At 37.5% G+C, this 14,781-nt stretch overlaps 1 protein-coding gene across 10 annotated transcripts in view; it reads right to left on the bottom strand.

Moving 5' to 3' along the window:
- Window positions 1-12,167, bottom strand: part of LOC110054659 (uncharacterized) — a 40,864-nt gene extending 28,697 nt beyond the window's left edge. The window contains exons 1-8 of one of the 10 annotated variants that reach the window (XM_089291887.1): window positions 11,379-12,167; window positions 11,237-11,294; window positions 10,142-10,214; window positions 7,492-9,685; window positions 7,350-7,407; window positions 6,255-6,327; window positions 2,368-5,798; window positions 1,998-2,050 (exon numbers count right to left, since the gene is read on the bottom strand). Coding sequence is in view for 1 of the 10 variants with exons in the window: in XM_089291886.1 (XP_089148012.1) it covers window positions 1,998-2,050; window positions 5,741-5,755 (68 nt within the window). In the remaining 9 variants the exon portion in view is untranslated. Of the gene's footprint in view, window positions 1-1,997; window positions 2,051-2,367; window positions 5,799-6,254; window positions 6,328-7,349; window positions 7,408-7,491; window positions 9,686-10,141; window positions 10,215-11,236; window positions 11,295-11,378 lie in introns of those variants that run through there. The other 9 variants (XM_089291889.1, XM_089291888.1, XM_089291892.1 and 6 more) reach the window with 9 other exon arrangements.
- Between the last annotated feature and the right edge of the window lie 2,614 nt (window positions 12,168-14,781).

Raw genomic sequence — 14,781 nt, 5'->3', positions numbered from 1 at the left:
TGCAACATTTTAATATCTGTTTTGATAAGCACCTGAAAAATCTACAAGGCAGAGTAGTGCACATGGCAGTTATCAAATGCCCTGATTTCTCTTCAGTTTAGTTGTGTTGCTAGAAGTTAGGCATTCTGTAATTCAAGCAGTTTCTGAGTTTTGTATATCAATGAAAAGGAAGATGAGAAAATAATTTACTTGATACAGGGTGAGGTTTTCTGTTGTGAACTGAGTTGCCAAAATACTTTAAGGGCCATAATCTTCTTTACCCAGTCCACACATACGTAGTATTATGCAATTGTCAGTTGCCCAAGTTTAACAGTCACTAGTTCTAGAACCTCTTGGAAGATGTCTACTCCTATTTGACTTGATTATCTTAAGGGATCTAGCCTTTCCAATACAAATGACTGCACTGAATCATGTTGTCCCAGGTCAATTTCTTCAACTACAACATTGTTATCACTGTCCAATGGAGTTGGACCATCAGGATCATCACCATAGTATTCAAAATCATATGACTTTCCATTTGAAAGGGGGTTTTCAGGCTGCATCATATGATTAAGCCACATTTGGTATGGCAACCAGTTTTTTTTCTGTTCTTACATTTTGGTGGTTGAAAGCTTCAGTGAACTGGCAAAGAGCAAGGTTTATCCTTGGTTGAAAAACTAAGTGTAAGGTGGAAAGATGTACTGAATTATCAGTGTCCAGGATGCCTGACAATTGCATACTACAAAAAGTGTAAAAGTTCAAGTGGGAAGCACAACGGAAACATCCCTCCACAATCTTTCAATTCGTTGGTTGTGTCGATGGCCCTGCAGTGAAGCTGCCCCTCTCCTCTCTTCTAACCTGCTCCATTGTATCGCACACACCAACGTTTTCAACACCATGATCTACTCGTACTCTGGAAGGCCAAAATTCTCCGTCTCTCTTAACGGCATCCAGAAACAATTCAAGAACTGTTTCTGCTTTATTGTTGGCACTACATTTCAAAAACATTATTCTCCGAGAAAATCCGTCTATACAGCCGAATTAGTATTTTCCATCGGATCAGAGACTGATGTCCATCCAGATGCCAAAGCGAATTTACGCACCCCATCTCAAGACAGTATTTTGGGGATCTAATTTTGCTAGCCTTTCTCTTATTCTTCTCCGTTGAACCCGTAACCCAATGGACTTAAAGAAACCTGCAATGAAATTATATCCATACTCTTGAATGATTTCGGTTCCTTATCAGGTAAGCTGTTGAAACCCCTCATATCTTCTCAGCCATACTCTGTCAATCTTCTGTGAATTGTCCATCTCCAAACTCCAATCATCTTTGTTATCGTTGTACAGATGAATCCTAGTCCTCAAAGTTCCTCGAGCACCTCAACAGGAATTTTACGAAATGGTCTTCCGTGATTCCAACTTCTGAGTCAAAATTCTCAAAAATTATTTCCGTTTTATCCAAGATGTCTGCAAGAAACTTAGGAAACTAAACTTCTAAATCTAGTTCTCCTTCGCCCGCCATGTTTTCAGTGCTCTCTAGTGCTCAGTTACTCTCGTTCCTGTTGGCCGCGCTCGGCCCAGGAAGATTGCATCAATATTTGAGGTATTGGATTGAATCAATATTTCAGGTATTGGATTGAATCAATATTTCAGGTATTGGATTGCACCAATATTCGAGGTATTGGATTGAATCAATATTTTAGGTATTGGATTGAATCAATATTCCAGGTATTGGATTGAATCAATATTTTAGGTATTGGATTGAATCAATATTCCAGGTATTGGATTGAATCAATATTTTAGGTATTGGATTGAATCAATATTTTAGGTATTGGATTGAATCAATATTCCAGGTATTGGATTGAATCGTGAAAATTAAAAGATTGAATTGAACCAAAAATTTTATTTACCACTGGATTGAATGCCTTTTTCTATCTTTAAATAAAACCGTTATTTAAAGGATTAAACATATATTGCAAGGATTTAATTTTGCTACAAACGGCTTGCCATACATAGCTCCACTAAGATCACCTAATTTGCCTCCTTCCCCTTTGAAAAACACACAGTCGCCCTTTGAAAAATGAATACCAAACAATTGAATATTAGGGTATCAAGTTGAGGCCGGAGGCATGTTTGATACGGGAAGTTCAATGACCTTCAATAAACTTCAGTGTTATCAAGTGATCAGTGTCGCAATTTCTGGATATTTTATACATATTACAGAGTAACGTTGAGAAAAAAACATACACAACAGTAGTATTTTTAAATATTAAGCAAAATTTGAATACTTCATTGCCCACAAGAAACCAGATCTAAAATACAGACGATGCATATGGACTCAAAATGCGTCAACAAAGATTATATATCTATCATGTATCGAATACGTACCTAAGCTCAGACCTTCACCTCAGCTGATCAGACAGAAAACTATGATTCAGATGGTCTCATATGACTTACTAGCCTATGGGGAACAGATTACAGCAATTACTACACGAGTCGTTGAGAAACATTGAAAAAGTCTGAGTTTCTGCGTCGACTAGGCCCCTCACCGTGTATGATAGAAAATGACGGAAAGCGAAACCAAAAGTTCAATTACAAATAATCAAATAGGGAATTTTCCCACATTCCACACATTCCCATGAAAGATCAGCGCATCTGGCTCGTGACCTCATGATATTATTATGGCTTGTACACGTGATCAATAGCTAGTGTAAGAGAAAGGATTCGAAAGTCCCCTGTAGGTTAATAACTTGATCACTTGGTAGTTTTGGTTAGTTTTTCATCTTTGATTACGAATACAACTTTATTGCGCAAGTATATAAACACCAAATGACTATCAGCTACATGTATGTCAATCCTTGACACATCCTGTCTGGTTCCCCTTGTACTTGTTTTTCCACGCTGCTCAGAAGAGCTGTAAAGAGAGCTTCCTCGCAAGCTACTTCGTGAATATCACAGAAACTCCTACAACAGTGAAATTCTATCACAGTTTACTGTTATCTGTCAGGCTCTTTGTTTTTCACACTTGATTACTTTTCAGGATATATCGTGCCAATGAGCAATTCTCAGTCATCGGCGAGTAACGTGGTCAACAAAATACACATAAACACGGCTAAAAGTCGAATACACGACATAGCTCCATTAAGATCACCTAACTTGCTTCCTTCCCCTTTGAAATACAGACAGTCGCCCTTTGAGAATTAACTAAACTAAGAGACAGTTGAATATCCGGGTATAAAGTAGAGTTGATATGGGAAATTGAATGACCTTCAATGAACTTCAGTGGTTGCTTTCGCAATTTGTGGACATTAAATTCATATGACTGAGTAACGTTGTAGGAAAAAAAAATTATACAACAGCAGTATTTTTCACAATTAAGCAAAATTTGAACAGTTCATTCCCCACGAGATCTAAAATACAGACAGTACATATGGAAATAAAATTCGTCAAAGTTTAAACATATGCCGCGTAACGAATGCTTGCCTCAGACCTTCATCTAAGCTGATCAGACAGAAAACTATGATTCAGATGGCTCGGTAGCCTATGGAGAAAAGTTTACCGCAATTAAATTTGAAATATTTGAACAGTTGGAGTCTCTGAATGGAAGAACTTCTGCGCACCTTACCTTACCGTGTGTTGGGACATGACAAAAAGTGAAACAGAAAATTGAATAACTAATTAAATCGGGAAGGGGGGTTCCCCTCATTTCATGCATAACTGGACTATAAATTATTTTTCGACTTTTCGTGAAGCACGTTGTTTATGCTTAAGTTTTTATGTAGACAGAGTTGGCAAGTATGAGAGCTGAGCAGTTTCTTTTCATTATATAATTAAAGCATTTAAATATGAACAGTTCATACCCCACCATAAACCAGATCTAAAATACGAACAATACATATGGATTCAAAATGCGTCAACAAAGATTAAACATATGTCGTATCGAATACCTACCTCAGACCTTCACCTCAGCTGATCAGACAGAAAACTATGATTCAGATGACTCGGTAGCCAATGGAGAAAAGATTACAGCAATTACTACACGAGACTGGAAACGTCTGAGTTTCTGAAGAGACTAAACTTCTGCACAATCAACCTTACGAGCATTGCGAAACGACTAAATGTGAAATCAAAAGTTGATTTACAAAAACCATAATCAAAGAGGGGGTTTCCCTTATTCCATACATGAGAGATCAGTGCATTGATATGGCTTGTGATCTCATAATATTAACCTGACTTGCACAAGCGATCAATAGTGTAAGCGGAAAGGGACATAAGTCGCCCGTATGTTAGTTGCTTGATTAGTTTCTTTGCACTTGTTGGTATTTTTAGTCAGTCTTTCATCTTTGATTACGAATACAACCTTATTTTCAAATTATGTAAATGCCAAATGACTGAAAGCGAAAGCAAAATTTGAATTACAAATAATGAAATAGGGGTTTTTCCCTCATTCATGAGAGATCAGCGCATCTGGCTCGTGACCTCATAATAATAATCTGGCTTGTACACGTGATCAATAGTGTAACACAAAGGGACAAAAGAACGCCTGAATGTTAGTTGCTGACTTCCTTTGAACTTGTTGGTATTTTTAGTCAGTTGCTCAACCTTGATTAGGAATACACTCTTATTGTCAAACTATTTAAACACCACACGACTGACAGTGACAGCTATTTCACTCCCTTCCCTCCACCCCTGTTCAGAAGAGCTGGAAATACAGCTTCCTCCCTGGCTATTTTACAAATATCACCGACTCCCCTGCAACAGCGAAAGACTATCGCAGTTTACTGTTTTCTTTCAGACTTTTTTTTCACACTTGATTACTTTTAAGGATATATCGTGACAATGAGCAATTCTCAGTCACTAGTGAGTAACGTCATGAACAAAATTACACATAAACACCACTAAAGTTCAAATAAAGGACATAGCTCCACTAAGATCACCTAACTTGCCTCCTTCCCCTTTGAAATACAAACAGTCGCCCTTTGAGAAAATTAATAGACAGACTAAGAAACAATTGAATATTCTGCTATAAAGTTGATTTTGATACGGGAAGTTCAATGACCCTCAAATGGCTTCAGTAATATCAAGTGGTCCCTTTCCCAATTTCTGGATGTGAAATCAGTATGTGAAAGAGTAACGTTGTAGAAAAAACACATACTACAGCATCATTTTTAACCATTAGGCAAATATGAACTTTTCATTGCCCACGAGAAAACAGATCTAAGATACAGACAATGCGTATGGATTCAAAATGCGTCAACAAAGGTTATGCATCTATTATGTATCGAATATCTACCTCAGACGTTCAACTCAGGTGACCAGATAGGAAACTATGATTCAGATGACCCGGTAGCCTATGGAAAAAAGTTCTCAGCAAAACGCTTGAAAAGTTGGAGTTTCTAAATCGAAAAACTTTTGCGCAACTTAGTTCAGCGTGTGTCCGACTACAGCACAAAGTGAAACAGGAAGTTGAATAACAAGTAATTAAATAGGGGGGTTCCCCTTATGCATAACTAAACTATTGATGATTTTTCGACTTTCGTGAAGCACGTTGTTTATGCTTAAGTTTATATCCCGACAAATTTTTAAGTCTGAGAGCTTAGCAGTCTCTTTTCATGAGATAAGTAAAGCAGTTTTAATTATTAAGAAAAACTTAAACAGTTCATTCCCTAAGAGAAACCAGATCTGAATACAGTCGTCGACAATACCTGTGGATTCAAAACGCGTCAACAAAGATTAAACATATGTCGTTTCTTATACCTACCTCAGAGCTTCGCATCAGCTGATCAGACAGAAAACTATGGTTGAAATGACTCGGTAGCCTATATAGAAAAGATTACAGCAATTACCGCATGGTTTGTCGAGAAATATTGGAAAAGTCGAAGTTTCTGAGAAGACGAAAGTTCTGCCGTAAGATCGCCTAACTTGCCTCCTTTCCCTTTGAAAAACACACAGTCGCCCTTTGAAAAATGAATACGAAACAATTGAATATTCGGGTATCAAGTTGAGGCCGGAAAGCATGTTTGATACGGGAAGTTCAATGACCTTCAATAAACTTCAGTGTTATCAAGTGATCGGTGTCGCAATTTCTGGATATTTTATACATATGACAGAGTACCGTTGAGGAAAAAACATACACAACAGCAGCATTTTTAAATATTAAGCAAAATTTGAATACTTCATTGCCCACAAGAAACCAGATCTAAAATACAGACAATGCATATGGACTCAAAATGCGTCAACAAAGATTATGCATCTATTATGTATCGAATACGTACCTAAGCTCAGACCTTCACCTCAGCTGATCAAACAGAAAACTATGATTCAGATGGTCTCATATGACTTACTAGCCTATGGAGAACAGATTACAGCAATTATTACACGAATCGTTGAGAAACATGGAAAAAGTCTGAGTTTCTGCGTCGACTAGGCCCCTCACCGTGTATGATAGAAAATAACGGAAAGCGAAACCTAAAGTTGAATTACAAATAATCAAATAGGGAATTTTCCCTCATTCCATGAAAGATCAGCGCATCTGGCTCGTGACCTCATAATATTAATCTGGCTTGTACACGTGATCAATAGCTAGTGTAAGAGAAAGGATTCGAAAAGTCCCCTGTAGGTTAATAACTTGATCACTTGGTAGTTTTGGTTAGTTTTTCATCTTTGATTACGAATACAACTTTATTGCGCAAGTATATAAACACCAAATGACTATCAGCTACATGTATGTCAATCCTTGACACATCCTGTGTTATTCCCCTTGAACTTCTTTCTCCACGCTACTCAGAAGAGCTGTAAAAACAGCTTCCTCGCAAGTTACTTCGTGATTATCACAGAAACTCCTACAACAGCGAAATTCTATCACAATTTACTGTTTTCTGTCAGGCTCTTTGTTTTTCACACTTGATTACTTTTGACGATATATCGTGCCAACGAGCAATTTTCAGTCACCGGCGAGTAACGTGGTCAACAAAATACACATAGACACCGCTAAAAGTCGAATACACGACATAGCTCCACTAAGATCACCTAACTTGCCTCCTTCCCCTTTGAAATACAGACAGTTGCCCCTTGAGAATTAACTAAGCTAAGAAACAGTTGAATATTCGGATATAAAGTTGAGTTGATATGGGAAGTTGAATGACCTTCAATGAACTTCAGTGATATCGAGTGGTTGCTTTCGCAATTTGTGGACATTAAATTCATATGACTGAGTAACGTTGTAGGAAAAAAAATTTATACAACAGCGGTATTTTTCACAATTAAGCAAAATTTGAACAGTTCATTCCCCACGAGATCTAAAATACAGACAGTACATATGGAATAAAATTCGTCAAAGTTTAAACATATGTCGCGTAACGAATGCTTACCTCAGACCTTCAGCTAAGCTGATCAGATAGAAAACTATGATTCAGATGGCTCGGTAGCCTATGGAGAAAAGTTTACAGCAATTAAACTTGAAATGTTTGAACAGTTGGAGTTTCTGAATGGAAGAACTTCTGCGCACCTTACCTTACCGTGTGTTGGGACATGACAAAAAGTGAAACAGAAAATTGAATAACTAATTAAATCGGGAAGGGGGGTTCCCCTCATTTCATGCATAACTGGACTATAAATTATTTTTCGACTTTTCGTGAAGCACGTTGTTTATGCTTAAGTTTTTATGTAGACAGAGTTGGCAAGTATGAGAGCTGAGCAGTTTCTTTTCATTATATAATTAAAGCATTTAAATATGAACAGTTCATACCCCACCATAAACCAGATCTAAAATACGAACAATACATATGGATTCAAAATGCGTCAACAAAGATTAAACATATGTCGTATCGAATACCTACCTCAGACCTTCACCTCAGCTGATCAGACAGAAAACTATGATTCAGATGACTCGGTAGCCAATGGAGAAAAGATTACAGCAATTACTACACGAGACTGGAAACGTCTGAGTTTCTGAAGAGACTAAACTTCTGCACAATCAACCTTACGAGCATTGCGAAACGACTAAATGTGAAATCAAAAGTTGATTTACAAAAACCATAATCAAAGAGGGGGTTTCCCTTATTCCATACATGAGAGATCAGTGCATTGATATGGCTTGTGATCTCATAATATTAACCTGACTTGCACAAGCGATCAATAGTGTAAGCGGAAAGGGACATAAGTCGCCCGTATGTTAGTTGCTTGATTAGTTTCTTTGCACTTGTTGGTATTTTTAGTCAGTCTTTCATCTTTGATTACGAATACAACCTTATTTTCAAATTATGTAAATGCCAAATGACTGAAAGCGAAAGCAAAATTTGAATTACAAATAATGAAATAGGGGTTTTTCCCTCATTCATGAGAGATCAGCGCATCTGGCTCGTGACCTCATAATAATAATCTGGCTTGTACACGTGATCAATAGTGTAACACAAAGGGACAAAAGAACGCCTGAATGTTAGTTGCTGACTTCCTTTGAACTTGTTGGTATTTTTAGTCAGTTGCTCAACCTTGATTAGGAATACACTCTTATTGTCAAACTATTTAAACACCACACGACTGACAGTGACAGCTATTTCACTCCCTTCCCTCCACCCCTGTTCAGAAGAGCTGGAAATACAGCTTCCTCCCTGGCTATTTTACAAATATCACCGACTCCCCTGCAACAGCGAAAGACTATCGCAGTTTACTGTTTTCTTTCAGACTTTTTTTTCACACTTGATTACTTTTAAGGATATATCGTGACAATGAGCAATTCTCAGTCACTAGTGAGTAACGTCATGAACAAAATTACACATAAACACCACTAAAGTTCAAATAAAGGACATAGCTCCACTAAGATCACCTAACTTGCCTCCTTCCCCTTTGAAATACAAACAGTCGCCCTTTGAGAAAATTAATAGACAGACTAAGAAACAATTGAATATTCTGCTATAAAGTTGATTTTGATACGGGAAGTTCAATGACCCTCAAATGGCTTCAGTAATATCAAGTGGTCCCTTTCCCAATTTCTGGATGTGAAATCAGTATGTGAAAGAGTAACGTTGTAGAAAAAACACATACTACAGCATCATTTTTAACCATTAGGCAAATATGAACTTTTCATTGCCCACGAGAAAACAGATCTAAGATACAGACAATGCGTATGGATTCAAAATGCGTCAACAAAGGTTATGCATCTATTATGTATCGAATATCTACCTCAGACGTTCAACTCAGGTGACCAGATAGGAAACTATGATTCAGATGACCCGGTAGCCTATGGAAAAAAGTTCTCAGCAAAACGCTTGAAAAGTTGGAGTTTCTAAATCGAAAAACTTTTGCGCAACTTAGTTCAGCGTGTGTCCGACTACAGCACAAAGTGAAACAGGAAGTTGAATAACAAGTAATTAAATAGGGGGGTTCCCCTTATGCATAACTAAACTATTGATGATTTTTCGACTTTCGTGAAGCACGTTGTTTATGCTTAAGTTTATATCCCGACAAATTTTTAAGTCTGAGAGCTTAGCAGTCTCTTTTCATGAGATAAGTAAAGCAGTTTTAATTATTAAGAAAAACTTAAACAGTTCATTCCCTAAGAGAAACCAGATCTGAATACAGTCGTCGACAATACCTGTGGATTCAAAACGCGTCAACAAAGATTAAACATATGTCGTTTCTTATACCTACCTCAGAGCTTCGCATCAGCTGATCAGACAGAAAACTATGGTTGAAATGACTCGGTAGCCTATATAGAAAAGATTACAGCAATTACCGCATGGTTTGTCGAGAAATATTGGAAAAGTCGAAGTTTCTGAGAAGACGAAAGTTCTGCCGTAAGATCGCCTAACTTGCCTCCTTTCCCTTTGAAAAACACACAGTCGCCCTTTGAAAAATGAATACGAAACAATTGAATATTCGGGTATCAAGTTGAGGCCGGAAAGCATGTTTGATACGGGAAGTTCAATGACCTTCAATAAACTTCAGTGTTATCAAGTGATCGGTGTCGCAATTTCTGGATATTTTATACATATGACAGAGTACCGTTGAGGAAAAAACATACACAACAGCAGCATTTTTAAATATTAAGCAAAATTTGAATACTTCATTGCCCACAAGAAACCAGATCTAAAATACAGACAATGCATATGGACTCAAAATGCGTCAACAAAGATTATGCATCTATTATGTATCGAATACGTACCTAAGCTCAGACCTTCACCTCAGCTGATCAAACAGAAAACTATGATTCAGATGGTCTCATATGACTTACTAGCCTATGGAGAACAGATTACAGCAATTATTACACGAATCGTTGAGAAACATGGAAAAAGTCTGAGTTTCTGCGTCGACTAGGCCCCTCACCGTGTATGATAGAAAATAACGGAAAGCGAAACCTAAAGTTGAATTACAAATAATCAAATAGGGAATTTTCCCTCATTCCATGAAAGATCAGCGCATCTGGCTCGTGACCTCATAATATTAATCTGGCTTGTACACGTGATCAATAGCTAGTGTAAGAGAAAGGATTCGAAAAGTCCCCTGTAGGTTAATAACTTGATCACTTGGTAGTTTTGGTTAGTTTTTCATCTTTGATTACGAATACAACTTTATTGCGCAAGTATATAAACACCAAATGACTATCAGCTACATGTATGTCAATCCTTGACACATCCTGTGTTATTCCCCTTGAACTTCTTTCTCCACGCTACTCAGAAGAGCTGTAAAAACAGCTTCCTCGCAAGTTACTTCGTGATTATCACAGAAACTCCTACAACAGCGAAATTCTATCACAATTTACTGTTTTCTGTCAGGCTCTTTGTTTTTCACACTTGATTACTTTTGACGATATATCGTGCCAACGAGCAATTTTCAGTCACCGGCGAGTAACGTGGTCAACAAAATACACATAGACACCGCTAAAAGTCGAATACACGACATAGCTCCACTAAGATCACCTAACTTGCCTCCTTCCCCTTTGAAATACAGACAGTTGCCCCTTGAGAATTAACTAAGCTAAGAAACAGTTGAATATTCGGATATAAAGTTGAGTTGATATGGGAAGTTGAATGACCTTCAATGAACTTCAGTGATATCGAGTGGTTGCTTTCGCAATTTGTGGACATTAAATTCATATGACTGAGTAACGTTGTAGGAAAAAAAATTTATACAACAGCGGTATTTTTCACAATTAAGCAAAATTTGAACAGTTCATTCCCCACGAGATCTAAAATACAGACAGTACATATGGAATAAAATTCGTCAAAGTTTAAACATATGTCGCGTAACGAATGCTTACCTCAGACCTTCAGCTAAGCTGATCAGATAGAAAACTATGATTCAGATGGCTCGGTAGCCTATGGAGAAAAGTTTACAGCAATTAAACTTGAAATGTTTGAACAGTTGGAGTTTCTGAATGGAAGAACTTCTGCGCACCTTACCTTACCGTGTGTTGGGACATGACAAAAAGTGAAACAGAAAATTGAATAACTAATTAAATCGGGAAGGGGGGTTCCCCTCATTTCATGCATAACTGGACTATAAATTATTTTTCGACTTTTCGTGAAGCACGTTGTTTATGCTTAAGTTTTTATGTAGACAGAGTTGGCAAGTATGAGAGCTGAGCAGTTTCTTTTCATTATATAATTAAAGCATTTAAATATGAACAGTTCATACCCCACCATAAACCAGATCTAAAATACGAACAATACATATGGATTCAAAATGCGTCAACAAAGATTAAACATATGTCGTATCGAATACCTACCTCAGACCTTCACCTCAGCTGATCAGACAGAAAACTATGATTCAGATGACTCGGTAGCCAATGGAGAAAAGATTACAGCAATTACTACACGAGACTGGAAACGTCTGAGTTTCTGAAGAGACTAAACTTCTGCGCAACCAGCCTTACGAGCATTGCGAAACGACTAAATGTGAAATCAAAAGTTGATTTACAAAAACCATAATCAAAGAGGGGGTTTCCCTTATTCCATACATGAGAGATCAGTGCATTGATATGGCTTGTGATCTCATAATATTAACCTGACTTGCACAAGCGATCAATAGTGTAGGCGGAAAGGGACATAAATCGCCCGTATGTTAGTTGCTTGATTAGTTTCTTTGCACTTGTTGGTATTTTTAGTCAGTCTTTCATCTTTGATTACGAATACAACCTTATTTTCAAATTATGTAAATGCCAAATGACTGAAAGCGAAACCGAAATTTGAATTACAAATAATGAAACAGGGGTTTTTCCCTCATTCATGAGAGATCAACGCATCTGGCTCGTGACCTCATAATAATAATCTGGCTTGTACACGTGATCAATAGTGTAACACAAAGGGACAAAAGAACGCCTGAATGTTAGTTGCTGACTTCCTTTGAACTTGTTGGTATTTTTAGTCAGTTGCTCAACCTTGATTAGGAATACACCCTTATTGTCAAACTATTTAAACACCACACGACTGACAGTGACAGTTATTTCACTTCCTTCCCTCCACCCCTGTTCAGAAGATCTGTAAATACGGCTTCCTCCCTGGCTAATTTGCAAATATCACCGAATCCCCTACAACAGCGAAAGACTATCGCAGTTTACTGTTTTTTTTCAGACTTTTTTTTCACACTTGATTACTTTTAAAGATATACCTTGACAGTGAGCAATTCTCAGTCACTAGTGAGTAACGTCAGGAACAAAAATACACATAAACACCGTTAAATTTCAAATAAAGGACATAGCTCCACTAAGATCACCTAACTTGCCTCCTTCCCCTTTGAAATACAAACAGTCGCCCTTTGAGAAATAAATAGACTAAGAAACAATTAAAAATTCTGCTATAAAGTCGATTTTGATACGGGAAGCTCAATGACCTTCAACGGCTTCAGTAATATCAAGTGGGCGCTTTCGCAATTTCTGGATATGAAATACATGTGACAGAGTAACGTTGTAGAAAGAATACATACTACAGCACCATTTTTAACCATTAGGCAAAATATGAACACTTCATTCCCCACGAGAAAACAGATCTAAAGTACAGAAAATGCATATGGATTCAAAATAGATTATGCATCTATTATGTATCGAATACCTACCTCAGACCTTTACCTCAGCTGACCAGATAGAAAACTATGATTCAGATGACTCGGTAGCCTATGGAAAAAAGTTCACAGCAATTATAATTGAAACACTTGAAAAGTTGGAGTTTCTAAATCGAAAAACGTTTGCGCAACTTACCTTACACGTGTGTCCGACTACAGCACAAAGTGAAACAGGAAGTTGAATATTAAGTAATTTAAAACTCCAGGACGTAACATGTCGATCAAAGTCGATCATCGAAAACGTAGTCGATAAGTCGATAGTACTCGATGTTTGTCAATAATTGTCAATCGACAAGTTAAGTTTGTCGATAAAAGTCGATAATCACAAGGTTTTCAACTGATTATCGATTTTATCGACAAAAATGCAGACAAATGTTCCTATCAGCTACAAAATTCAAGTGACCAAACCCATAATAGCTCCAATGACTTTTTTTATGCCGAGTGTAAACAGCTCTAAAGTAAATCTGTATGACAATAAACTTAAATAAAAACCTGAACAACCAAGTGGTCTGTTATTCATTACAGAATAGAATGTTTAAATTACCTCGAGAAATGATCGATTAACAGTTTCAGCTGAACTAAATCGCGATCTATAACATAACTCGAACCAGCCTAGTTCCCAGAGTCTCTCTAGGCGGGGGAGATGAGAGATCCTGGGAACTCGAAGTCGTGTTTCTTCAGGTGGACAGAACGGGCCAAAGTTTAGACTAGACGCGGGAAAAAATCGAGGCCAGCAAAGTAATTAAGAAGTAACGTAAAGTAAATTGACATTTTATTTCATCAGTGTTTTTATTCAGTTCAACATTTGACAAATACAAGCTGCTACGATTCTCCTCCCTCTCCGCTAGGTGTGCTGTATTCGCTGGGTTTGTATGCCCCTTGCTTCTCCTTGCACCTGTGACTGTTGTACCAGTCCGCAACCTACGTATGCCTACGCCGTACATCGTTTTTTGTATTTCCGACACTTGTCGATTGAAATCGATCAAAATCGATCAAAATCAATCATAATCGAACAAAGTCGATAATCACAATAAATTGTGTGATCGACTTTTATCGATTTCCGATATTTGTCGATTAATTAGTATCAACAACGATCGACAATGATCGATTTTTATCGACTATCGAAATAATCGACATGTTACGTCCTGAAAACTCTGAAGGCTCTAGCGAAGTTTTAAATAAGCGCTTTGGATTCGTAACTGCGCACTGTTTTCCCATCAGCATAAATGTTTTTGTCGGTTATACCGATATCAGTTCTTGCCACCTACAGTTCCTTAAAACGTCTAGGCGTCTTAACTCAAAAAATCAAAATTTTCACTAAATTAATGATACAGACAGATAACGTTTAGCAATTTACTTTTATCTTACCTTGCTCAGTTTCTTGTAAACGACTAAGTGAAGGCACATGTCCACGTCATTTCAACTTTCCTTTCAAGGTGCGTGATTGGCTCCGTGGGAATTGACACTCTAATGTTCCTTTTTGGTTTGGCGATGTACGTTTGTTATTTGCATGTTTTCAGAGCATTCCACTGACTTAAAATACCCACCCTTAACATCGCCTGTAGCTGTAACGAAATCGAGCCTACAACAAGATGGGGGATCCCGTAAAAAGAGACCAACAAATTTACAAAGCTCTTTGTAGCCATGAAACAAGCAACACTCTGTTAAAACTGTCAACTGGTGTGGGCGGACACCCGTAATTGATTGACGAATCGGAGAGGTCCAAAAGATCTTTTCTATTTCCGC

The sequence above is a fragment of the Orbicella faveolata genome, unplaced genomic scaffold (genome assembly GCF_042242905.1).
Source record: "Orbicella faveolata isolate gen_17 unplaced genomic scaffold, um_ofav_v1 contig_24, whole genome shotgun sequence".
Lineage (NCBI taxonomy): Eukaryota > Metazoa > Cnidaria > Anthozoa > Scleractinia > Merulinidae > Orbicella > Orbicella faveolata.
Note: the sequence above shows the minus strand (reverse complement) of the source record. Positions and strands in the feature narration are given on the sequence as shown.